This window comes from Oncorhynchus keta, chromosome 3, assembly GCF_023373465.1.
Source record: "Oncorhynchus keta strain PuntledgeMale-10-30-2019 chromosome 3, Oket_V2, whole genome shotgun sequence".
In the NCBI taxonomy this organism is placed as follows: Eukaryota; Metazoa; Chordata; class Actinopteri; order Salmoniformes; family Salmonidae; genus Oncorhynchus; species Oncorhynchus keta.
The window spans coordinates 9045398-9071576 of NC_068423.1; the positions used below are offsets into that span (position 1 = coordinate 9045398).

General features: G+C 43.5%; 1 protein-coding gene across 2 annotated transcripts; it reads right to left on the reverse strand.

The window, feature by feature from the left end:
• LOC118365559 (ubiquitin carboxyl-terminal hydrolase 31-like) lies at nucleotides 1-26002 on the reverse strand. 2 transcript variants are annotated; one of them, XM_035747876.2, is made up of 16 exons: nucleotides 24523-26002; nucleotides 17098-17235; nucleotides 16590-16678; nucleotides 16230-16322; nucleotides 15857-15992; nucleotides 12243-12390; nucleotides 11616-11799; nucleotides 11318-11429; nucleotides 11137-11231; nucleotides 10804-10881; nucleotides 10421-10550; nucleotides 10230-10349; nucleotides 9698-9923; nucleotides 7887-8045; nucleotides 5373-5525; nucleotides 1-5048 (listed from the first exon to the last, which is right to left on the reverse strand). In XM_035747876.2, the coding sequence occupies exons 1-16, from the start codon at nucleotides 25069-25071 to the stop codon at nucleotides 3466-3468; spliced, it is 3993 nt and encodes a 1330-aa protein (XP_035603769.1). In that variant the 5' UTR covers nucleotides 25072-26002; the 3' UTR covers nucleotides 1-3465. The 2 variants fall into 2 exon arrangements, with proteins under 2 accessions (XP_035603769.1, XP_035603777.1); XM_035747884.2 differs by lacking the exons at nucleotides 17098-17235; nucleotides 24523-26002 and adding an exon at nucleotides 16991-17047.
• Between the last annotated feature and the right edge of the window lie 177 nt (nucleotides 26003-26179).

The window sequence follows — 26179 nt, forward strand, 5'->3', positions numbered from 1 at the left end:
TTCGGTTTTGTGGTTACTTTATTTCCAAGTCATCAACTGGCATGCAGTAGAATTTGGAGTAATGGAAAATGTTTGCTCCACCAAGTGGATGAAACCAGAACTGTAATGATAAACAAACAAACAAAACGAAAAACTAAATCCATTCAAAGCAATATAAAATTAACTATTCTTTTTTATTACATGACATCTTTTTGTTGTTGCATTGCTAAACCAATGGCATATACAAACATTTCTTTCTCCCTTTGAAGTAATGAATCCTTAAAAAACATGAAGAAAAAAAATATTTTAGAATTGAAGTCATTAAAAGTGCATACTAAAAAACGTGTTTAAAAAAAAAAAATTGACACTCATGCGCTTGTCCAAAATAAATAATGACATGCATTTTTACCTTTTACTCTATTGAAGTCCCATTCCACTCGAACATAATCATGATATGATTTGAAGCTTTTCTTTCGTTTTCTGTTGTACTGTATGTAGACCACCAAGGCTTAGTGCTCCAGAGCAAAACAGCCTCCCTACTTAAAATCACCATTACCATTCTACTCTTCATTTGAAATTGGTGCAAGGGTGGGAAGGGGAAGATATCAGAATTTCAACAGCTTAATTTGCGAGATTGAAACAACAATATACGTCTTACAATAGTTGAAATCTGCAGATATTCAATATAATATAATCTATCAAATACATCAAAACATTAGGAACACTTGCTCTTCCAGTGATATAGACTGATCAGGTGAATGCTATGTTCCCTTATTGATGTCACCTGTTAAATCCACTTCAATCAGTGTAGATGAAGGGGAGGCGACAGGTTAAAGACGGATGTATAAGTGTTGAGACAATTGAGACATGGATTGTGTATGTGTGCCATTCAGAGGGTGAGGGGGCAAGACAAAAGATTGAAGTGCCTTTGAACGGAGTATGGTAGTAGGTACCAGGCACAACAGTTTGAGTGTGTCAAGAACTGCAACTCTGGGTTTTCACTTTCCTGTGTGTATCAAGAATGCCCCCCCCAACGGACAGTCCACCAACTTGACACAACTGTTGGAAGCATTGGAGTCAACATGGGCCGGCATCCCTGTGGAACGCTTTCGACACCTTGTAGAGTCCATCCCCCGACGAATTGAGGCTGTTCTGAGGGCAAAGGGAGGTGCAACTCAATATTAGGAAGGTGTTCCTAATGTTTTGTACACTCGGTGTATATGTGAGATTTTAAGGGTACTCCTTGGAAAGGACGATTTTGAACAAGGCAACAGAAGGCAGTGTGGTTGCAAAGGGAATGCTGATAAAGGTCAACCCTGTATCACCCTTTACTGTATCGTCCCACTTTGAAAAACATCTGGGAGATTATAGCTACAGCCAGTATTTAGATAACAGGTTCATGAAATATTCCACTGAAAATAATCTCGTATATTGTCTTTGGCTATTTGAATGAATGAATTATATAAACTAGTTGGGGATTCAGTCACTAAAACCATCTGAAAAGTACCTACTCTCAAACCATGACAAAGTGACATTTCACAATCAGACCAGTTGTTTCCAAATGTATTTCTTATATTTAGTTATTCGATGTTTGGTTGCAGAGGTCTATGGGGTAGCGTGTCCCTTAAATGGTTTGGAATCAAACACGAGTCAAATGAATACAATACAGAAATCATTCATTCGCAAGTGAGTTGATTTACTTTAAGGTGAAGGAGCAATACCTACAATTCATTAAAAAAAAAAGGATTATACTCTGAAGAAAATGTGCAAATAAAGCATTGAATGATGCCTAAACATGCTCTCTGATGCAGGCATTTGGAAAAATATACAGTTAGAAATATATACACATCCAAAAGTAGCAGTATTACTTGTGTGGACATTAGCAAGTGTTGCTTGCATAGTTTAATGCATGCATAAGCAATTTCATGCAAAGATTGCTGTCATACATTTCATCACGGCGATCACTTTTCTGAATCTAAGTCAGTGCATTCTACGCGGGAAATATGCTTGGTAGCGCATAAGCCAAAAATGTGCACAGGCACAAGCTGTGATGACACAGAGAAAAACAGAAAAGGATCCAAACGCACCATATATGGTGATCTTATAAAGACGTCCCCATGTATTGACTTTAGCAACGTCTTTGATGGCCTTGAGTGTATCTTTTTTTCCACGTCGACCCTGTGTTCGTCTTAAGGAATGTTTGCGAGATGTCTGGCAGTCTGAATGTGGTCCCCCTGTCAGGCCTTGACCACCCGCAGTGACAGTGGTCACCAGTCTGGGGCAGAGGTGAGTGGAGTTGTTAGGGCACTCTGGGGGGGGGGCTATTATGTCACACTATGATGTCACTACTATTCCAAAATCAGTACAACCAGAGGGAGAGTGAAGAACCACAGTCCCAAACATTCCAAAATCATTGATCGATGTCACCTTCCTTGTATATTTCTAATGGGTCCCTTTAATGCTATTGGCAGGTATACACACACCTCTAGTCCTGGATACTTATAATGTCCTACATAGGCTAGCAAAATGTTGTTGCACAATCACTAATGGTAAATTGGGATTATGTTATCATACTGGGAGTTTAAGTAAAATGAAAACCAAGAGTTGTTAAACTGGGATTATTCATTATGTAAATCTGGAATTGGAGTTGCTCAAACTGGGATTATCAGTACTGGACAACTAATACCAGGGAATTTGGGATTACAAATGTACCTGCATTGATAGCTCATAATATGAGATTTGACATATGTTATTTCATAGTTTAGTTTTGACGTCTTCACTATTATTCTACAATGTAGAAAACAGTAAAAATAAAGGAAAATCCTAGAATGAGTTGGCGTCCAAACTTTTGACTGGTACTGTCCTATACTGACCTATACTGTATCAAATGAGCTATTAACTGGGATTATGATAGGTATTCGTGTTTGTTTCATGGCTCCATATATTTAGATGCTCTACCTGGTGTGGAATGTTTTGAACTATTTGAAAGTGGACCCAGAAGTTTTCAAAGTACAAAGAAGTCAGAGATGTAAAACACTGCTCGTTAACTACATCTGGTGACTGAGTAGTATTCCATGTGTGATATATTGTGTGATTTACAGGGATTCTCATCCTGACACTGCTTAACAAACGCACTTGCTCGCTACACAAGTTTTTTTCGACGTCGGCCCAAGACGAACCTTGTCAAAGTACGCTAAAGAACCAGGTAAAAATGTCATTACATGTGCAGTTCATATAATAATCCATTTGATTAAAATCATTTTTCAAAAAAAGAATTAACAATCCATACAAAGTGCTTTGTTTCAATCCATTACTATATAATAAAGTGGACAGGGACAGACTGTCATGTATGGCAGCTTGCAATCACCCGGGGCCAATGAAAAGCCAGAGGTGCTTTTCAAAAGTCCCTCCCAAAGAGGAGATGTAGTTCAATCTTTGAGACACCTTAGAGCACTTCAGCGATTGTTTTGGGCCCCCAAAGATATCTCACTTTGACTTCTGGGTGGTTCGTGAAGAATTGATGGGGATCTTTCGGGATGGCGGCAACCTCTTTTCAGGAGGTTTTTTCCCATTGGCAGAGGCTTTCTCCATTCCACCCGTCTCTGCTCCGGAAGACTTGGACTTGGCGGAGGACAGTATAGAGTGCTTGGCTGGGTTGGACGTCTTAGAGGATTCCTTGTCTTTGGCCGAGGGTGTGATCATCTGGGCCTCTGGGTTCCCCTGCTGGGCCCTCTTGGCTGTTCCATTCCCCGCCCCTTCTCCAGTCTCCTCCCCAGCCCCCTCTTCTGAGTTGCCTTTAGCCTCGCCTGTCCCTGCTTTGGCCGCCGTGGTTGGCTTTCCCCCGTCCGTGGACCTGCGTGTCTCTTTCTGCCTCAGGGCACTCTTGAAGAAGTTGAGTCCCTTTTCCTCCGTCTTGCTGTTCCTACCAGGTCCCCTGGGTGGCGCTGCTGAGGCCGCTGCCCCGCTCACACTGGACGATCGCAGGCTGGTCATGGAGGAGCTGCTGCTGGTGCTCCTCCCCCCAGCCCTGCTCTCCGCCCCTCGCCCCGCCCTACCTTCGCCCCGGCCAGCGGCACACATTTCTCCTCCCCGGGACACACCACTGGCCCTGGAGGAGGGACCACCGTGGTTCACCCCCCTCTCTGACACTGAGGTGGTCCGCGACGTCTCCCGACTGGCGCTTCTCTCGGCTGCTCTAGTTCTCGCTGATGCGGAGCTCCTCTCCACCGTCCCTCTAGGCGATGTCTTCCTCGGCGGGTGTGCCGAGGAACTCTGGGACCTGGGGGAGCCTCCCTTCCTTTGCTTTGCCGTTTCAGGGTGAAGTGTTTCTGGGGTCTGCAACGGCTCCTTTTTCGTGGGGGTGGCTGTTTTGGCTGAGGAGGTCTTGCTGTTTTTTTTGACTGCACCCTCGCTTTTTTCTTTGGGGTTGGACACTGTGGCCGCCACGCTCTTGGCTTGGGTTCGAGAAGGTGACGATGCGTGGGTCGCAGAGGAGGTGTGGGAGGGGGACGGGGAGGGCGTGGTCGGGTGCTTCTTGGGGCTCTTCTCGGTCTCAACAGTCTTTGCCGAGTTTCTCCTGGCCCCGGCATCCTCCTCTCCCCCTGCTCCTCGTTGTTTAGGCTCCTTAGCGATTGCTCCTTGACCCGGGCTGCCTGGCTCCATGACCGTGGCCCCGTTACTGTTACCCCCTGCCGGGCTGGAGCTCCTCAGCTCAGCCTGGGGAATGGCCTTGGAGTGCACCTGCTCCAAGAGCCTTTTAGCCCCTGCATTACCATCCAGGACCAGGGGTGTCTTACCTCCAGCCCTTACCTCGGGTTTCGCCGAGCCGCTAAAGCAGGAGGTGGAGACCTTGTCATCAACCGCCTCGCCTATCCTCTCAAGGGTGGGCGAGGAGGAGTGGGACTCCAGGGAGAAGCGCGAGGGAGAGTTGGAGCGCAGATGGAGCTTGGTGGAGAGGGACCAGGAGGGCTTTGAGCCGTTCTCGCTGAGGGCCAGAGGGCTGGCCATGTTGGAGCGTGAGGAGAAGGTCTGTCTCTGGATACTCCGCACCGCCGGGCGGGTAGAGAAGCCTTCTCAACAGAAGGGAACAGAGATGTACAACTAAATCGTTGGTGTGGAGTGGAATAGACTGAGTGCATGTTCATCACCTCTTTTATCAGTGGGTTTCAAGCTAGCAAAGTCTGATATTATATAATTATATTACAGAATGATACAGATTGTTCAGCTTTGCAAAAACAACTGAAAGTAGGCTAATGTATAAATAAGGCTTGCAGTGTCATCGTAACAATATATTTTGTATCAATTTTAGTTCCAAGTACTATCATTGTGCAAACATATTTGATATAGCAGAAATACAAAATCTTGACAAATATGCATGAGAGGCTGTTTCTCACCATCGTCTTCGCTGCGTTCCCCAGTGAACTCGGCCGACTCCGAGAGGGAGGCCAGCGAAGTGCGTCTGGAGGAGCCAGATGAGGCCTGGCTAGGAGGACGACTCCCTATCAACCTGCTGATCCAGTGTTCACACAGAGACGAGCTGGTCGAACCTGGGACAAGTAAACAAAGGACATATACTGTATGTATACAGTGGAAGTCGAAAGTTTACATACACCTTAGTCAAATACATTGAAACTCAGTTTCACAATTCCTGACATTTAATCCTAATAACAATTCCCTGTCTTAGGTCAGTTAGGATCAGCACTTTATTTTAGGAATGTTAAATGTCAGAATAATAGTAGACAATATAATTTATTTCAGCTTTTATTTCTTTCATCGCATTCCCAGTGGGTCAGAAGTTTACATACCAAATACTAATTGAGTGTAGCATTGCCTTTAAATTGTTTAACTTGGGTCAGACGTTTTGGGTAGCCTTCCACAAGCTTCCCACAATAAGTTGGGTGAATTTTGGTCCATTCCTCCTGACACAGCTGGTGTAACTGAGTCAGGTTTGTAGGCCTCCTTGCTCGCACATGATTTTTCAGTTCTGCCCACAAATGTTCTATAGGTTTGAGGTCAGGGCTTTGTGCTAGCCACTCCAATACCTTGACTTGGTTGTCCTTAAGCCATTTTGCGACAACTTTGGAAGTATGCTTGGGGTCATTATCCATTTGGAAGACCCATTTGCGACCAAGCTTTAACTTCCTGACTGATGTCTTGAGATGTTGCTTCAATATATCCACATAATTCTCCTGCCTCATGATGCCATCTTTTTTGTGAAGTGCACCAGTCCCTCCTGCAAGCAAAGCACTCCCACAACATGATGCTGCCACCCCCGTGCTTCACGGATGGGATGGTGTTCTTTGGCTTGCAAGCCTCCCCCTTTTTCCTCCGAACATAATCAGACCAGAGGACATTTCTCCAAAAAGTACGATCTTTGTCCCCATGTACAGTTGCAAACCGTAGTCTGGCTTTTTTATGTTGGTTTTGGAGCAGTGGCTTCTTCCTTGCTGAGCGGACATTCAGGTTATGTTGATATAGGGCTTGTTTTACTGTGGATATAGATACTTTTGTGCCGGTTTCCTCCAGTATCTTCACAAAGTCCTTTGCTGTTGTTCTGGGATTGATTTGCACTTTTCGCACCAAAGTACGTTCATCTCTAGGAGACAGAACGCATCTCCTTCCTGAGTGGTATGACGGTATATACTTGTATACTATTGTTTGTACAGATGAACGTGGTACCTTCAGGCATTTGGAAATTGCTCCCAAGGATGAACCAGACTTGTGAATGTCTACAATTGTTTTTCTGAGGTCTTGGCTGATTTCTTTTGATTTTCCCATGATGTCAGCAAAGAGGCACTGAGTTTGAAGGTAGGCATTGAAATACATCCATAGGTACACCTCCAATTGACTCAAATAATGTCAATTAGCCTTTCAGAAGCTTCTAAAGCCATGACATAATTTTAAAGGCACAGTCAACTTAGTGTATGTAAACTTCTGACCCACTGGAATTGTGACACAGTGAATTATAAGTGAAATAATCTGTAAACAATTGTTGGAAAAAGTACTTGTGTCATGCACAAAGTAGATGTCCTAACCAACTTGCCAAAACTATAGTGTGTCAACAAAAAATTTGTGGAGTGTCTGAAAAACAGGTTTTAATGACTCCAACCTAAGTGTATGTAAACTACCGACTTCAACTGTATATATACATCATAAATGTATATATTAGACATACAGTATAAAAATATTTATATGTGCACATATGTATATGATTTTAAATCACGTGTCTCAGTCGGGGAGGACATGACATCTACAGGGAGATTGGATGTGAGGCATAAACCAAATGAGACCCAGGTTTTCTACTTCATGGCTCCAGACTACGGAAGTTTAGTCGCATTTAGCAGGAGTTTAATACACTTCTTAATAATAAAGCACTATCAATGAACATGATGATTACTCATTTTTCTATTGCGTGATGCCATTCATTGTTTTTGATGCGACCAAAACAAGGGTTGTTGCCAACAAGTGAAAAAGTTAGTGGCACCAGTGCCACCAGGGGAAAAAGTTAGTGGCACCAGTGCCACCAGGGGAAAAAGTTAGTCTGGAGCCCTGTACTATCTATGACATTGTTGCATCTTGTTGTTTGAAAAACGTTGCATCCCATAGAATTATGGAATGGTGCCCCCACACATTAACTCTGTACCGGTACCCCCTGTATATAGCCTCGCTATTGTTATTTTACTGTTGCTCTTTAATTATTTGTTACTTTTTTTAAAAAAATTTAAAATTTATTCAGTGATTCTTTGGTAATTTATTATGAAACTGCATTGTTGGTTAGGGCTTGTAAGTAAGCATTTCACTGTAAGGTCTACAATGGTTGTATTCGTGACAAATACCATTTTATTTGATTTGAAGAATCATGAATTAAATCGTTTTTTTTTAAAAATAACAAATGCATATATTCTTACCTGCAACGGAGCTGTTAGCAGACCATGATGGGATGGTGGCCCGTCTTTGATAAAACAGTATGTAGGCGTTCTGCTTGCAGACGTCATCGTCAGATATGGCTTGGACATCGCTGTCATCAAAGCAGTACCACATGCCATCGATGGAGTTTTTACAGTGAGCTGCAGAAGAGGACATAATAAGGATGGGATAAAGAGTCAATTATCATGTTACCTGGATAATTCAGTGGATTTGAATGATTTGAGTTTCTATAAAAAAAGAGCAGGGATATCGATGCCAATCACATTTCGCTAGACATACAGTGCCAGTCAAAAGTTTGGACACATCTACTCATTAAAGGGCTTTTTAAAAACGATAAAATAACACATATGGAATCATGTAGTAATCAAAAAAAGTGTTAAACAAATCAAGATACACAGCTTTGCACACTCTTGGCATTCTCTCAACCAGCTTCGTGAAATGCATTTCAATTAACAGGTGTGCCTTGTTAAAAGTTAATTTGAGGATTTTTCCCCCCTTCTTAATGATTTTTAGCCAATCAGATGTGTTGTGACAAGGTAGCTGTGGTATACAGAAGATTGCCCTATTTGGTAAAAGACCAAGTCCATATTTTGGCAAGAACAGCTCAAATAAGCAAAGAGAAACAACAGTCCATCATGTCTTTAAGACCTGAAGATTAGCCAATGCGTAAAATTTCAAGAACTTTGAAAGTCTCTTCAAGTGCAGTCGCAAAAACCATCAAGCACTATGATGAAACTGGCTCTCATGAGGACCACCACAGGAAAGGAAGACCCAGAGTTACCTCTGCTGCAGAGGATAAATTCATTAGAGTTAACTGGACCTCAGATTGCAGCCCAAATAAATGCTTCAGAATTCAAGTAACAGACACATCTCAACATCAACTGTTCAGAAGAGACTGCGTGAATCAGGCATTCGTGGTTGAATTGCTACACAGAAAACCACTTCTAAAGGACACCAATAATAAGAAGAGACTTGCTTGGGCCAAAAAAACACAAGCATTGGACATTAGACCGGTGGAAATCTGTCCTTTGGTCTGATGAGTCCAAATTTGAGATGTTTGATTCCAACCGCAGTGTCTTTGTGAGACGCAGAGTAGGTAAACCGGTGATCTCCGCATATGTGGTTCCCACTGTGAATCATGGAGGAGGAGGTGTGATGGTATGGTGGTGCTTTGCTGGTGACACTGTGATTTATTTAGAATTCAAGGCACACTTAACCAGCATGGCTGCTGCGATATGCCATCCCATCTGGTTTGCGCTTAGTGGGACTATCTTCTTTGGCTATTTGAGAAGGAGAGTGATCAACCCAATTGAGATGGTTTGGGATGAGTTGGACAGCAGAATGAAGGAAAAGCATCCAACAAGTGCTCAGCATATGTGGGAACTCCTTCAAGACTTTTGGAAAATCATTCCAGGTGAAGCTGGTTGAGAGAATGCCAAGTGTGTGCAAAGCTGTAATCAATGCAAAAGGTGGCTACATTGAATATTCTAAAATCTAAAATGTATATTGGTTTGTTTAACACTTTTTTGGTTACCACATGATTCCATATGCGTTATTTCATAGTTTTGATGTCTTCAATATTATTCTACAATGTAGAAACATAGAAAAACCCTTGAATGAGTAGGTGTGTCCAAACTTTTGACTGGTACTGTACATGGAGTAAGTGGCTTTCTCAAGGGCAGAACAGCATTGTAACCCCATTGGGATTTGAGTCAGCAACCCTGTCAATTTATAGCCCTACTGCTGCAGGAACATATTAGAGTGTGTGTCCATACGTGTGTTGTTTGCTAACCTGTGTAATGACCTCCCGCCATTGTCCCGTGGTGGTTACACACAGCGTACAGGTCATACAGGTAGTCCTCTGGGTCGCGGCCCATCCCGTAAGGTCGTCTCCATGGTGACCAGTGCGAGGGCAGGCTCCAGCTGCTCTGGCTCCGCTTGACCATATGGGGCGCCATGTCCATCCCGATCAGAGGAAACTTCACCATGTTCTGCATCTTCATCCTCCGGTCTCCGTCCTAAGAAGACACCATACACACACGCGCACAACAGCAACAAATTTGATGATGTTGGTTGAGGATGGAATGCTTACTATGCTAATGCAGATTGGTTGAGTTTATAATGCCGACTGAGCTTGTAAGAATGAACATAATATTAATGTTGACATACACTAGTAATACGATCTATACACGTGTACTTTGAATTAAATACTATTTTGAGTTTATTCCTGGGGCAATATAAGGCTAACTGAGCTTATCCACTTTGATTATGTAGTGGTATGAATGATGTTGACGTATAGTGTGGTGGTCTGTAGTGTACTGTACCTGTCTGAAGCGTTTGAGGTGCAGTATGAGGATGTCAGGCAGGGTCCAGAGGCTCAACTTGATGCTGCCCTGCTGTAGCTGCTTGCAGTGTGGGCAGCGCCAGGCATCATCTGGAGCAAGCTGAAACACACAGAGCGGAGCTCTCAAACACACACACACACACGCACACGCACACGCACACGCACACGTACCTGTTCCTCTTTGGTGTAGAGCTGAAAGCACTGGGCGAGGGAGCACGTCTGAGGCTGCAGATGTCCGTCTTTCTGTTGACGTACACTCTCAGCATCTGGGATGTACTCGTCCTCGGTGCGTTTGAACAGACTGCAATCAGACACAACAAAATGCACAGTTCACACAGAGGTCACACAACAAGCTTCAAAGGAAACCATGAAAGGTCTATCGAATTGTGTTGACAAACAGAAACTAGGGAAACGTCTGACACCTCAGTCACAACTATTGCTTTGAATTCACATTCGCATTCTCTTCAAAGAGCAAAACTATTTTTCTCAACGTATGAGTGACTGCCAGTCAATGCTAAACAGCATAGTGTTTTTTTTTGTCTCATTACACTTACTAGTCTTTTGTCTCTTTGTCCCATTCCACCACAATCTTGACATGTGGGGGGCCTCCTGGCCCACAAGATTTGTACGCTCTGCAGACAAACATTGGATAAATAGGAAACCAATGCATTGTTATCTTTGAGCCCTATGACAGCTCAATGTGGAAAACAGGGTACGCTACATGTGGAACAACAACCCAGACGGTTTAGCACGTGTGAAAAACCACGGAAGGGTTAAACAAAAGGCTAAACCCACTGAAAGGTTGAACCCTTGCTAAACTTAACTCTCGCTACCTGTCCTCTATCAGTGAGAGACAAGCGCCCTCTGGTGGCGCCGGGTGACATTACCTCTCCACAGAGGGGTGGCACAGTGGTTGCTCCTCTTGAGGTAAGAGATACGTGATTCCAACCACCCCCACTACACGCAAACTGAAGGGCCCAACCTGAGGGACAGCAATACGTTTAGTTACACCGTGTACGCGTGTGCCTGTGTTGAATGAGTGTCTGTGTGTGGACAACCTGCACCTACCTGGACAAAGACCCCAGGACGCAAAAGGTGACGCATCTTCTCCAGGATCTCCTTCTGCAGAACGTCCCAGGTGACATTCCGCTCCAGATACAGCACAAACGGATGGCCAAACCTAGAACCGTCATAGACAAGGGTGAAGAACACGATTTTCCCACATCCACCATAACTATATCAAATTAGTTTTGTCTCCACTGTATGAACATGTTCCTTGAGTTCCTAATTTTCCCGGTGCTACTTTGCTTCGCCACATTAAACTGGAATGTTTCGTGTTGAAATCTTGAGGAGTTGCTTTGTGTACCTGCGTCCCTGCTGTCCAGCGCAGGCTCTGTTACACACCAGCAGAATGATCTTGTCAGCCACGCTGGTCTTATTGGGGCTCGGAGGGGGAGTCACTGACTCTTCCATTTTTGTCGACACCTGTAGCCTGTTGTTGTCTGTCCCATACTTCAAGTTGTTCTGATTCAGATTAGCATGGGGACTTCCTGCAACACATTGCCGTATATACTGTGAATGTATACACAGCACGATATGAACAAACTTTTGAGTTCTAAATCGAATCTACCCAAGCTGCGGTTGCGGTCACATTATCCTAAGGGGTTAATGAAACAAAGATCAAAGCCTGCTACAGGTCAGTGAGATGCAAATTTGTTGAATAAGGCTGTTAACCTGCGCAATATGTTGGATTCTGGCATAGGGACGCATATCTGTATACCCAATTCTTATTGGGCTATCAATTTTTGGGGTCCAAAAGATACTGTACACGCATATGCAGTGAGGGTGAACATAGGTAATCACATCCAGATTTAACATGATTTCCTATTAAATCCAATTGCTAAATCCATTTGTAATCTAATCTAGACTCTTACCTCCCTAATCCAGCCCAGAGCTAAACTGATTTACAGGGAATCATAACATGAAGTCAAACCTCGCTGAGACCGGATCTGCTCTGGTCTAAACAACTCCGGTGTTTCAAAGGCAAATATGGAGTCGCTCTCTTGAATGATCTCAAGGTCGTCATCGTCGTCACAGAAGGAGCGGTGAAAGCCATCAGAGTACATTTCAGTAAGGACAATCTGCCAACACACATGGATCATTAACAGAGATGGGGTTAATCTCATTCAATTAAGTTATATTAAGATTTGAGCCTCCAGTAACATTTTGTCCTCCATCGTGGAAGGTGCCACAAAGGTTTAAACCTTTACACTTGTGGGAACTGGCCTATATGGATGGGGGCTAAATTGAAATGTTTCTTACAGAAGAAATATGAAAAGCATATGCATCACCATGGTAGCAATTGAAAGGGAACATGTAGGTGATCATGGGACAATTATTAGACCAAAGGTGAGGACACAACAGTTCACCTGACACAAGACGGAATCCAAACATTACACTGTAGATTTTATGTGCATTTTACATTTACTGTACTTTTTGCCGCATTTGCTCACAATGAAATCTGAAAATATTCTGGATACATTCAGTAACATGCTAAACATTTTGGGTCGGTGAAACATAAGAAACAAAACTAAAAGGGTTTGAGTGAGAGGACTAACTGGTGTCTCCAGTTACTACATCGAACAAAAATCTAAAACGCAACATGCAACAATTTCAAAGATTTTACTGAGTTCCAGTTCATATAAGGAAATCAGTCAATTGAAATAAATTCATTAGGCCCTAATCTATAGATTTCACATGACTGGGAACACAGATGTGCATGCATCTGTTGGTCACAGATACCTTAAAAAAAGGTAGGACTGTGGACCACCATTTGCCTCATGCAGTGAGACATCCCCTTCGCATAGTTGATCAGGCTGTTGACTGTGACCTATGGAATGTTGTCCCACTCCTCTTCAATGGCTGTACAAAGTTGCTGGATATTGGCAGGAACTGGATCATGTTGATGTACACGTCAATCCAGAGCATTCCAAACATGCTCAATGGGTGAAATGTCTGGAGAGTATGCAGGCCATAAAAGAACTGGGACATTTTCAGCTTCCAGGAATTGTGTACAGATCCTTGCGACATGGGGCCTTGCATTATCATGCGGAAACATGAGGTGATGGCGGTGGATGAATGGCAGGACAATGGGCCTCGGGATCTCATCACGATATCTATGTGCATTCAAATTGCCATAGATAAAATGCAATTATGTTCGTTGTCCGTAGCTTATGCCTGCCCATACCATAGCCCCACTGCCATCATGGGGCACTATGTTCACAACGCTGACATCAGCAAATCACTCACCCACACAATGCCATAAACGCTGTCTACCATCTGCCGGTACAGTTGAAACCGGGATTCATCCATGAGGATCACACTTCTCCAGCATGCCGGTGGCCATCGAAGGTGAGCATTTGCCCACTGACGTTGATTACGACACTGAACTAACTGCATTCAGGTCAAGACCATGGTGAGAGCGATAAGCACGCAGATGAGCTTCCCTGAGACGGTTTCTGACAGTTTGTGGAGAAAATATTTGGTTGTGCAAACCCCCAGTTTCATCAGCTGTCCGCGTCTCTGGTCTCAAGACGATCCCGCAGGTGAAGAAGCCGGATGTGGAGGTCCTGGACTGGCGTGGTTACATGTCGTCTGCGGTTGTGAGGCCGCTCTGACGTATTGCCACATTTTCTAAAATGACGTTGGAGGCAGCTTATGGTAGAGAAATTAACATTACATTCTCTGGCAACAGCTCTGGTGGATATTCCTGCAGTCAGCATGCCAATTCCACACTCCCTCAAAACTTGAGATATCTGTGGCATTGTGCTGTGTGACAAAACTGCACATTTTAGAGTTGCCTTTTATTGTCCACAGCACAAGCCTTTATATCAGCTTCTTGATATGCCACACCTGTCAGGTGGATGGATTATCCTGGATAAGGAGAAATGCTCACTAACAGGGATGTAAACTAATTTGTGCACAAAATTTTTATTTTATTTTTGTGCATATGGAACATTTCTGGGATCTTTTATTTCAGCTAAAGAAACATGGGACCAACACTTTACATGTTGCGGTTATATTTTTGTTCAATACATAAGGTGCTGTTTTGAGCTATCCTAGCTGTGCCGTTGAGGAACTAGAGCAAACCCACTTGTAGCTGTTAAGTTTGGAACACAACCCTGCAATTAGACAATTAACGATCCATTATAAATCGCTATCTGGGTCAGGTGGGCATCATTTGAAAGCTTGTTCTATTGTGAACATGACTAGCTAAGTTTTAAACAACGACATTAAAATGTTAGTTTTTCCACAATGCAATTTAGGGAAACAGATCATAATTTTGGTGAGCTTAGAAAGGCGTCGAGTGCCTTCAGGTGTGTGTTCTGCGGCAAATTTTCTTCACAATAGACAAACAGACTCTCATTCTGTTCAGAACAACCCAGGGTATGACGCCATTTCATCTTGTAACTGTACATCAAACATAGTGATCATAAACGCTGACACTGTATATTGTGTATTTTATTCCTCTTGTGTTCATATTTTTTTTAATTACTCTGCATTGTTGGGAAGGGCTCGTAAGCAAGCATTTCATGGTTACGTCTACACCCGTTGTATTCGGAGCATGTGACAAAATAAAATTGGATTTGATCCGATTCTGACATGACTCTTATGATTTGAAAATGCGAAGTGCACATTTCGACTCACAGGTATTTGGCTTGCTTGTATGACATCAAAGCGGTATTTATTATAATCCTCAAGGTCTCATCTTTCAAAAAACACAGAGTCCTTTTCATTTACAGCATTTCCCTCACTTTTCCCAGACAACAAAACATTTACAAAAGTTGCCCAATTAGTGGGAGGGATGGGGGAAACTTTTTGACGTGAGAGGTGCTCAAGTTCAGAACGTCTGTCAGTCAAAACCCATGCGGCATTGTGAATCGTAGAGCCAGAGCTCTGACGTCATGCATAGCGTGTTACTGCGTTTCTCAGTGCCCAAATCTGCCATTTTTCAACTCGTATACACGGGTACGAGTGTAAAGGGCTACAAAATCTCAAAGGGGAATCAATTTCATACTGAAAAGCCAACATAGGTGTGTGGTTTATTCATATGAAAATCATATAAGATTCATAATATTGATTAACACACCTTAATTATTACACAGTAAGTCGGGATTTATACAGAGTAGTAGACCATATAAAATAGGATGAGCAAACAATATCACATGATCTGAGCCTCCCATCATGACTCTAGGGGACACATCAAACACAAGCAGTGGATTGTTGAAGGCTGAGACAATAGATTTCTCTGTAATGAAGATGCTCACAAGGGCCTTGAGTCCCTATCATTGGCTGAACCTAAAAAACAAACACCTACTTTGATAATGAATGAGCATGACTACCACTTAAGTACCTACTCAGTGCCTCGAGTTTTGAATTTAATAGTGTTGACATTTTAGGTTTCAGTTTGAATAGTGCTGAAGGTGGCTTTTTAGTAAGGTGGGCATTTTCAATCATTGCTGACAGTTTCACTTGTCTCTTAACCGTTCATCTGTATACATGTTTACACTTTGAGGCTCGATTTCAAAGGCACCAAAGACTCGGTACCTGTTCTGAGGGTATTTTGGTCTCCTGGGCCACAGCGCTTCTCAGTCTGGACACAGTGCTGGAGAGAGGCACAGCCACACCCACTCTCATACAGTGGGAACACTTTCCCTGGTACACCACGGTCACATACAGGGGCCTGGGAGGGACACACAGGACAATTGAGTTCTCTTACCCACGCGTCAAGGAACACCATCATCTCATCATGCTTCTACACTGTTTGTGGTTTGTCTCTGGCATCCTTCTGTGTATCACTGCCAAGTTATGCACTCAGTTGTAAGTGGAGATCAAATAGAGCAGAACAAGACCCGGGTCTTTGTGTAATTTGTAGTGGGGTATACTGTTTGTGTGTCAGATATTGCCGATATCGCCTTACCGAGTGTGCGGTACCGGGATGGGCAGTGAGATGCAGAGGAAAGGGTCAAAGGTGTTGCTCTGTTTCTGGCAGTGAGGGCAAGTCAGGGAGGACCTATTTGTGTGGAGACAAAAAAAAAGAAGAAGAACGTAATATTCACTTCAAACCGCTGTAACGTTTTGACGGTGCACACCGCCTGTGTCAATGTGAAAGCTACAATCACAGCGAGCCAAACGTTAGTAGTCAAATTAGCATTCGAAAACTGGCTAGCTCCCTTGTGTTAGGATCTGCCCTATCAACAGTACGTGTCGAATCTATCGTAACTATATTCTGAGTGCAGTGGGGTGTCAATCAGGGGATTTACTTTGAGGAGTGACTCACCTGTATTGAGCCTGAAATAGCTCTTGTACGAAAGAGCCAGCTGCTGGTAATGAGGATCCTTCGGGGACATTTTCTTCCTCCAACGGAGGCTACAGAGACAGCGAGCAGACAGACGACAGTCAGGAGAGACGACATATAGTAACACAGCAGTTCGTCAGGAGATAGATACTTAACAGCCCACATTAACGCCCGAATAGAGTATCACGAGATAAAAAATAAAACAAAGTAAACACAATCAGGTAATTGACAGTTAAGGGAGACACAACAATGGAAATGCAGTAAAGGGGATACAGCCTAGACGATACAGTTGGAGGAGAAACAATGCTGTCTGTTCAGTACAGAAAGGTACCAATCCACAGTCTCGAAGCTTCAGAACCACTTCAGTTGGCAGCGATGCTTACCATACATGGCTATAGGCTATATCTAATATCATTCAACGGTCTGAGTTATAATACCCAACTTGCAACTGATGTAACGGACGTACGCATGCCCAAGTAAAGTTGGTTACCTTCCTGGGGGGTCTGCTGCTGGGCAGGACGATGTTGTTGAGGTCCTCGTGAACTCTGTCCAAGAGCCACAGGAGGAACTCCTGAGCATCGTGCTGAGCGTTGCCCCGGAACTGCAGGGCACTCTTCGACACAACGTTCTGGGAAGACAAAAAAAAACACGTTCAAAGATGAATGGTAAAAGTAAGGTCACAAGTTAATGTGAGGCATTAAACAGATCATTTTTGTTTGTGTTTTGATTGGTCCGTCTTCAAATTGAGACATGGCTGTGGAGCAGGAGTCGAAGCAAACCGAAGTGTTGGTTGGAAAAGGCATTGACAGGGTAGCCTAGTGGTTAGAGTGTTGTGCTAGTAGCTGCAAGTTCAAATCCCCGAGCTGACAAGGTACAAATCTGTCGTTCTGCCCCTGAACAAGGCTGTTAAACCCACTGTTCCTAGGCTGTCATCGAAAAATAAGAAGTTGTTCTTAACTGACTTGCCTAGTTATTAAAAAAAAAAATGTAACAACATGCTCCTTTCTCTATGTTGGACAGTACCGTTTCTATTGTAACATCGCGACGAGAAACCATGAAGAAATAACACTTTAATAACCCAGTGAGAGACAGACTAAGTTCATTGAGGACACATCCGTGTGTGGCGACAGAGCCATCCCTCCAGGCCAGGTGTAGTCACCTCTGGTCACTGGCTATCAAATGTCACACGAGGGCAACGATGCAACCAGAACGCCGAGCGCTGTTCCTCCCAGTAAAACCCCACAGGGAAACCCTCCTTCTGAAACCATTACCACTGCAGCCCCAGCACTTTATGCAAAGCATGATGTCATGAAAGACCAAGCACTCAACCCAAAGCCTCGGTGTGCATACTAAAAGAGAACTGTAGAGTAGGTGTAGGATGTTTACTGTACGTATACTGTAGCATTGTGTGCCACAGTAAAATATCTAACCAGAAAAACGGCAAGGTAAAATGGAGGTGTGCTGTTGAGTCCTGGAAAGGCATCTGCATAATCTGCCTATAGTACTAGCTGTATAATGCAGCCAGGTAAACTACTGATGATATGTAATTAAACAATTACATTTGTATAATGGCCTAATTAGTCAATGACAGTGGAGATAGACAATTTATCGCTCGATCGGGCAGTCGATGTACAGGAAAACGGATAGGGCTATCCCCTTGTGTATCTATCGTTCATGTCTCGTTAATGAGTTGTAAGTGCTCTCAAGTTTTGTTCTCAATGTGGCCTCAGACAGCAGCTATTCTGTCTGCTCAGCCTCATATTCAATTCGACATGGTCGTGATTTGAAAAGGGTCTATACCTTCTACTGTCAATGGTGGAAACTCAAGTTAGCTCCAGTAAAATACGGCTATTTGGTTACCAAGAAACTTGATGACGCAAACTGGGAAAATCAGGAAGAAATTAGGTGTAAGAGGAGCTCGGTATACTGTACTTTTTAGCGCTTTACTCAACAACCCAGCTCAGAGATATTGTGACAATGCCGGCCATCGCCTTGTCCACTCAATGGCTTAAAAAAGTACACGGATTATGAAACTGTAAAATACTTAATTTATTGTGCAATATAAGCCAAACGAAACAGCTTGGCAGTTCAAAGGTGCTAAAACCTTCAGACATTCTGAACACAGCTGTTTTATACTGCGGCTTCCGCAAATGAACTAACCAGGTAGACCTGTGAAGTGACCTGCAGTGAAAAACTGAGCCGATACCAATTAAAGCACAATTACGCAAACATTTAACTGATGAAGGTTGGGACTGATGGTAAGTGCTGAGTTATGGAGATCAAATGTAGCTGAATCAATCAATACAAAACATAAAAACACACCTTTTCTCCATAAATAACGGGCATATTTTAAAAGAGTCCAATGTATCTAGTGAAGGAGCCTCTGAAAAAATAAAATCTGATCTGAATGGCTGCATTTGTAGACTCTTTTTCAGAGCTGATCTGACGAGTCAAAAGACAAATTAGTGGAAAATATATCAGAATTGGGCTGCCTGTGTAAACACAGCCAACTTCATAAATATGACCGTGGCTCTACACTCCAGAGTGAATAATCTATATGGAATAAGACAGTTTGTTCTCTGGCTGACAACCAAGGGAGAAAAATGGACCGAAATAGAAACATTGTCAGGAATAAGCAGTGTGTTGCTGGATGGACCTGTTCAATTCAATTCCCCTCCAATATTTACTTTGAACCGGTAAAGCAGGACATGTAGTTATAAGACCCGAAATAGACAGAAAGAAAATCCCTGGTGCAAAGAAATGGAGGTTCACAGAGAAATCTTTAGTGAGTGACTTTGAAAGGAATTCTGGTGCTGATGATGGGAGGGTAACCTGAGCTTCTTAAGGGGAGACAACATTAAGACAGCTGACCAGGCTAATCTGCTGGGACACAAGCTGGTAGATTCAGATGCTGCTACACATTTCAACGTCCATCGAAAACTCCACAGGAACACAACATCTCTGCTCTACAGAAAGTCTGGAATCTGTGGAACCCTGACTTGATTTCACCGGGTGTGTTGCCTTGGCGTGCTCCTTTGTTTCCGAATTTGCTGTTCTCACGGACCCTGGTTCCTCTCTAGGTTTCTTCCTAGACTCCTGCCTTTCTAGGGAGTTTTTCCTAGCTACTGTGCTTCTGCATCTGCATTGCTTGCTGTTTGGAATTGTAGGCTGGGTATCTGTAAAGCACTTTGTGACAACAGCTGATGTGAAAAGGGCTTTATAAAAGAAATGTGATTGATTTGAGTGGCAAAAGCGTTTTTGCCATCCTCAACTAAACCCCGTAAATCTGTCTGATTAGGGAGATTCACTGCTCCCGAGTCCCATCCATTCATGATATCTGCCACTGCTAGTCTACTTGGAGGTTGTTGCTAATTGATTTGATGAATCAAGAGAATGGTACAGTAGGCTCTAATTGAAATTGACACGTTAATACACAAGTGATCAATAGTTAAATGTAAGCCTATATCAAAATAATGAATCTGTTCGCAGATATCTATGTAACAAGTCAATTCGTGAAAAGCCAGTCATACAAAAAAAGTGGACGCTTTGGTTCCTGGTGATATAATATAAAACGTGTTGTGTGTCAATAGCCTACTGTACCATTCATCACCAGGAAACAGAGTACACTTTTTGTTATGATTGGCTCATCCTTCATGGACTTATATGTCTGCGAACATATTCGATATAGGTTTACATGTAAGGGCGGCAGGTAGCCTAATGTTTAGAGTGTTGGACTAGTAACCGAAAGGTTTCAGGATCGAATCCCCGAGCTGACGAGGTAAAAAATCTGTCATTCTGCCCCTGAACAAGGCAGTTAACCCACTGTTCCTAGGCCAGTTAACCCCACTGTTCCTAGGCCAGTTAACCCACTGTTCCTAGGCCAGTTAACCCCACTGTTCCTAGGCCAGTTAACCCCACTGTTCCTAGGCCAGTTAACCCCACTGTTCCTAGGCCAGTTAACCCCACTGTTCCTAGGCCAGTTAACCCCACTGTTCCTAGGCCAGTTAACCCCACTGTTCCTAGGCCAGTTAACCCCACTGTTCCTAGGCCAGTTAACCCACTGTTCCTAGGCCAGTTAACCCACTGTTCCTCGGCCAGTTAACCCACTGTTCCTAGGCTGTCGATGAAAATACCGACTTGCCTAACCGACTTGCCTAGTTAAATAAATAAAGCATGTAACTATTGATCATTCATGTATTAACAATTCATGTTTTGGGTGGTTCTTCCTCTTTCATCCATCTTGTTTGTTAGACCCTGTGGCTCTGACGGACGTGAACAGTGCCTTCAGAAGGTATCCATACCCCTTGACTTATTCCACATTTTGTTCTGTTACAGCCTGAATTCATATATATTCCCCCCTCACACATCTACACACAATACCCCCATAATGACAAAGTTTTAGCAAATGTGTTGAAAATGAAATACAGAAATATCTAATTTACATAATTATTCACACCTCTTTGCTTTGAGTAAATACTTTGTAGAAGCACCTTTAAGTCGTCTTGGGTATGCCTGTATCAGCTTTGCACATCTGGATTTGGGGATTTTCTCCCATTCTTCCTTGCAGATTTTCCCAAGCTCTATTACAAGTATTTCCACAGATTTTCAATGGGATTTGAGCCTGCGTTTTGACTGGGCCATTCAAAGGCTTTCACGTTCTTGTTCTGAAGCCATTCCAGCATTGCTTTGGCTGTATGCTTGGGGTCATTGTCCTGTTGGAATGTACATCTTCTCCTCAGTCTGAGGTCACTTGCACTCCGAAGCAGGTTTTCATCAAGGATTTTCCTGTATTTGGCTCCATTCATTGTTCCTTCTATCCTTACCAGTCTCCCAGTCCCTGCCGCTGTAAAGCAGCCCCATAGCATGAGGCTATCACCACCACCTGTCATGGTAGGTAGGGATGGTGTTCGATGGGTGATGAGCTGTGCCTGGTTTTCTCCAGATATAGCACTTTGCATTTGAGCCAAATAGTTCCATTCTTGTCTCATCAGACCAGAGAATCTTTTGCCTTATGATCTCAGAGTCGTTCACCTGTAATTTTGCCAACTCCAGGAGTGCACCTTTTTCTCAGGAAGTGGCTTCCGTCTGGACACTCTCCCATAAAGCCCAGATTGGTGAAGTTCTGTAGAGACTGTCGTCCTTCTAGCAGGTTCTCCCATCTCATCCAAGGAACTCTGCAGTTCTGTAAGAGTGGTCATTGGGTTCTTGGTCAACTCTCTGACCAAGGTCCTTCTTGCCCTGTTGCTCAGTTTGGTCAGACGGCCAGGTCTAGGCAGAGTCTGGGTAGCTCCATATTTTTCCATTTACCAATTGTGCACTTGAAAACATTCAACACTCTAGAAATTGTTTTATACCCTACCCCAGATATATGCCTCATCACAATTCTATCTTGTGGATCTATGGACAGTTCCTTGGACTTCATGGTATAGTTTCTGCTCTGACATGCACTGTCAACTGTGTGACCTTACAGTGCATTCGGGAAAGTGTTCCCTTGACTTTTTCCACATTTGGTTACATTACAGCCTTATTATAAAATGGATTAAATAAAAAACATGTCCTCATCAATCTACACACAACACCCCATAATGACTAAGCGAAAACATGTTTTTAGAAATGTTTGCAAATGTATTAAAAATAAAAAGCAGATACCTTATTTCCATAACTATTCACACCCTTTGCTATGACACTCAAAATTGAAATTCCTGTTTCCATTGGTCATCCTGGAGATTGGTGTCCACCTGTGGTAAATTCGATTGACTGGACATGATTTGTAAAGGCACACACCTGCTTATATAAGGTTCCACAGTTGACAGTGCATGTCTGAGAAAAAAACAAGCCATGAGGTCGAAATAATTGTCCGTAGAGCTCCGAGACAGGATTGTGTCGAGGCACAGATCTGGGGAAGGGTACCAAAAACGTTCTGCACATTGAAGGTCCCCAGGAACACAGTGGCCTCTATCATTCTTAAATGGAAGGACTTTGGAACCACCATGACTCTTTCTAGAGCTGGCCGCCCGGCCAAACTGATGGTCACTCTGACAGAGATCCAGAGTTCCCCTGTGGAGGTGGGAGAAACTTCCAGAAGAACAACCATCTCTGCAGCCCTCCACCAATCTGGCCTTTATGGTAGTGGCCAGACGGAATCCACTCATGAGTAAAAGGCACATGACAGCAGGAGTTTGCCAATGCAGGAGTTTGTCAAATGGCACCTAAAGGACTCTAAGACCATAAGAAACAAGATTTTCTGGTCTGATGAAATCAAGTTTGAACTATTTGGCCTGAATGCCAAGCGTCACATCTGGAGGAAACCTGGCACCATCCCTATAGTGAAGCATGGTGGTGGCAGAGTCATGCTGTGGGATGTTTTACAGCGGCAGGGACTGGGAGACTAGTCAGGATTGAAGGAAAGATTAACCGAGCAAAGTACAGAGAGATCCTTGATGAAAACCTGTTCCAGAGTGCTCAGGACCTCAGACTGGGAAGAAGGTTCGCTTTCCAACAGAACAACGACCCTAAACACACAGCCAAAACAATGCAGGAGTGGCTTTGGGATAGGTCTCTGAATGTCCTTGAGTGTCCCAGCCAGAGCCCAGACTTGGAACCCAATCAAACATCTCTAGATAGACCTGAAAATAGCTGTACAGCGAAGCCCCTCATCCAACCTGGTAGAGCTTGAGAGGATCTACAGAGAAGGATGGGAGAAACTCCCCAAATACAGGTGTGCCAAGCTTGTAGTGTCATACCCAAGAAGATTTGAGGCTGTAATCGCTGCCAAAGGTGCTTCAACAAAGTACTGAGTAAAGGGTCTGAATACTTATGTAAATGTGATATTTCAATATATACAGTACCAGTCAAAAGTTTGGACACACCTACTCATTCAGGGGTTTTTCTTTATTTTTACTATTCTCTGCATTGTAGAATAATAGTGAAGACATCAAAACGATGAAATAACACATATGGAATTATGTAGTAACCAAAAGTGTTAAACAAATCCAAATATATTTGAGATTTTTCAAAGTAGCAACCCTTTGCCTTGATGACAGATTTGCACACTCTTGACACTCTCTTTGCAAAGCAAAGGGGTGTAAATACTTATGTAAATGTCATATTTCTGCATCTCATTTTCAATAAATGTTTTTTTTTTTTCAAATCAAAAAACATATTTTGACTGTCATTATAGGGTACTGTGTGTCGATGGGTGAGACATTAGGTTGTAACACAACAAAATGTGGAATAAGTCGGGAGGCACGAATACTTTCTGAGTGTGCTCTCAACATTCAGATATCCATCAGAAGTAAAGCGTGTGTATATCTCCTGAACTGCAAAGCACCCGAGGCCTATGCACTAATACAGGATTGGCCAACCATTCTACTAGTCTGGTTGACACCAGCTCTGGATGTATTCCTCACTAGGTGGTCACGTGGGTCACAGGCTGCCATTCTACTGGACTGAGTGTGCAGCTTTTCTTATCCAGCTCTTCTCAAACACACCTAGCCTACCTGCTCTAACACACGCATACTCATCACCTGCGCATTATATGTTTCTGCTGATGACAGTCACTTTGAATGAATCAATAGTAGGCCTACAGTAGTTTGGCTTGACACATTCAATCCCCACAGACAACCAGTAGATTGGGTTTACTGTATTTATGAAACTGGCGCGAGATTCTGCAACAAAGTAACACCATGACAGAACGAACCAATGAAACAATCAGTTGCATTTGTGCGGTTACATTGTAACGGTTGGCAGGTGCATGTTAGTCACGTACTGCATTGCAACAACCCATGCCAACTATTCGAATGGCTTTCAAGTGTGCGCCCGTCGCAGTTTATAATCCATAGGATTAATCCCATTTCCATCAAACAATAGACAGCGATCAAATACAATTCAGTTGCCAGGGCGTGCATCCACATACCTTGAATTCGCGGCTGTGTTGTGGGGTGTACTCAAACGTCCACAGAGCGCGGACGAGACCAGAAAGTTGCTCGGTGACTTCACCTGACTCCTGCTGGTGTCCCTTTCTTTGGATACAGACACCGTTGGTTGACTTCGGTTTATTCGATTCAGTCGATTTGTCATTAGTACCGTGACTGTTGTCCTCTCCACGGTATTGTTCCAATGCTAGATATTCAGCAAATAGCTCCGTGTTGCTCAGACATTGCAAGATAGCGTTCATGAAACAGGTGTTGCCATGGTTCTTGAGTCCGGCAACTCCGGGGACCTTGTCCCCAAACAGGAACCCGCCACAGTCACTGTCGTCGGAGGGGACAGAGCCGCCAGTGGTGGCCGGGATGGAACTTGCATCGTCCTTGTCTTCATCTTGATGCTCTTCGTTGCCGAAATGGGACAAAGTCGACAGAGTCCTGAGAACTCTGTTCATAAAGCTCCCCACGGAGCGCACTGAGCCCCTTCGGAAGAGCTTCTTGCTGAATGATTTTTTCTCTTTAGTGGCAGCTTTCGACATGGTCACAGTCGGGCTGGGGCTTCTCAATATTTAAATCTTACTAGAGAGAGAGAGAGCACCTCTGGACAATAATTGGATCAGTCTGTCCAATGACAAAAGCTAACCACAGTGATAATAATTATTGATGTTATTTATGTTCCTCACTGATGATGACAGTAGTAGGCTATAAAACACTATTTTGGAGGAAAGGTGGAGCATTTGAGGGTCTTATCACCAGCAGCCTATAGCCTGAACAAAAGACCCATGACATGTCTCTTATCTCAATTAAAACACTGCGTCGGGTTGCATAAATATTCTCCATGGGGAGATGCTATCATGCCACTCTAAATTAGGTAGCCTAGAGGGTCTCCATGCACGAGCAAATGTTAATGTTCTCGTAGTCTATCAATTTAGGGTCATGCCATGCAGGTGTAACATTTAGGATGCCCAAAATGATCCGCGTTCATTAGAAAATCAGCGACTCACAATACTCGAACATCAACAGCAATACATCAACCCATATATTGGGACCACAGTGTACCGAGCGGGGCTCATGTTTTATTAAATAAACCGCAGCTCCACCTATATAATCATATTCCAGAATCTTTAAGAACATAAATATTCCACGATATTGCCCAAAACGATTGTATTGCTGATGTTTATAGACTCGTGGATGTCTTCACTAAATCGCCCATACCGTGGAAGCGCTTGCAGAAGCGCTCTTAAACTGAAAAGCCTCTAGAAAGAAGCCCGGAGGGAAGCATAGTCCACCGCTCCCTCCATTCGGTATAATACTATCCATCGTATAATCGCCGTAAAATGAACATCGTTCGATACCTCCGTCGCCAAGTTTAAAGCAGTATCTCATCCTGTGATGGCTTATTTCCTTGTTAATTCTGATTCATCGCAAGGCCGCTTCTCCTGTCTTCATCATCTGGAGTCACCGATACTGCAGGCAGGCAGGGCGGTGACGGCTGACGTCACGGCCAAACACTGATCCATGTTGGAGGAGAGCAGGTAGCGGCATGTGATGCTGACTGGGGTCTGTCTCATTCTACTTTCCTGCTGTAGGCCAGAATGCTCCACTAGAAATCAGACAGTGACAGCTAGGCCTAAAATATATATAAAA

Coding starts and splice junctions, on each gene's coding strand:
- LOC118365559 (XM_035747876.2), bottom strand. CDS start 25,071: ATGTCGAAAGCTGCCACTAAAGAGAAAAAATCATTCAGCAAGAAGCTC. Junction 11,232..11,317: donor GTCCTGGGGTCTTTGTCCAG/GTAGGTGCAGGT, acceptor GCTGTCCCTCAG/GTTGGGCCCTTCAGTTTGCG. Junction 10,551..10,803: donor GACAAAGAGACAAAAGACTA/GTAAGTGTAATG, acceptor GTCTGATTGCAG/TCTGTTCAAACGCACCGAGG.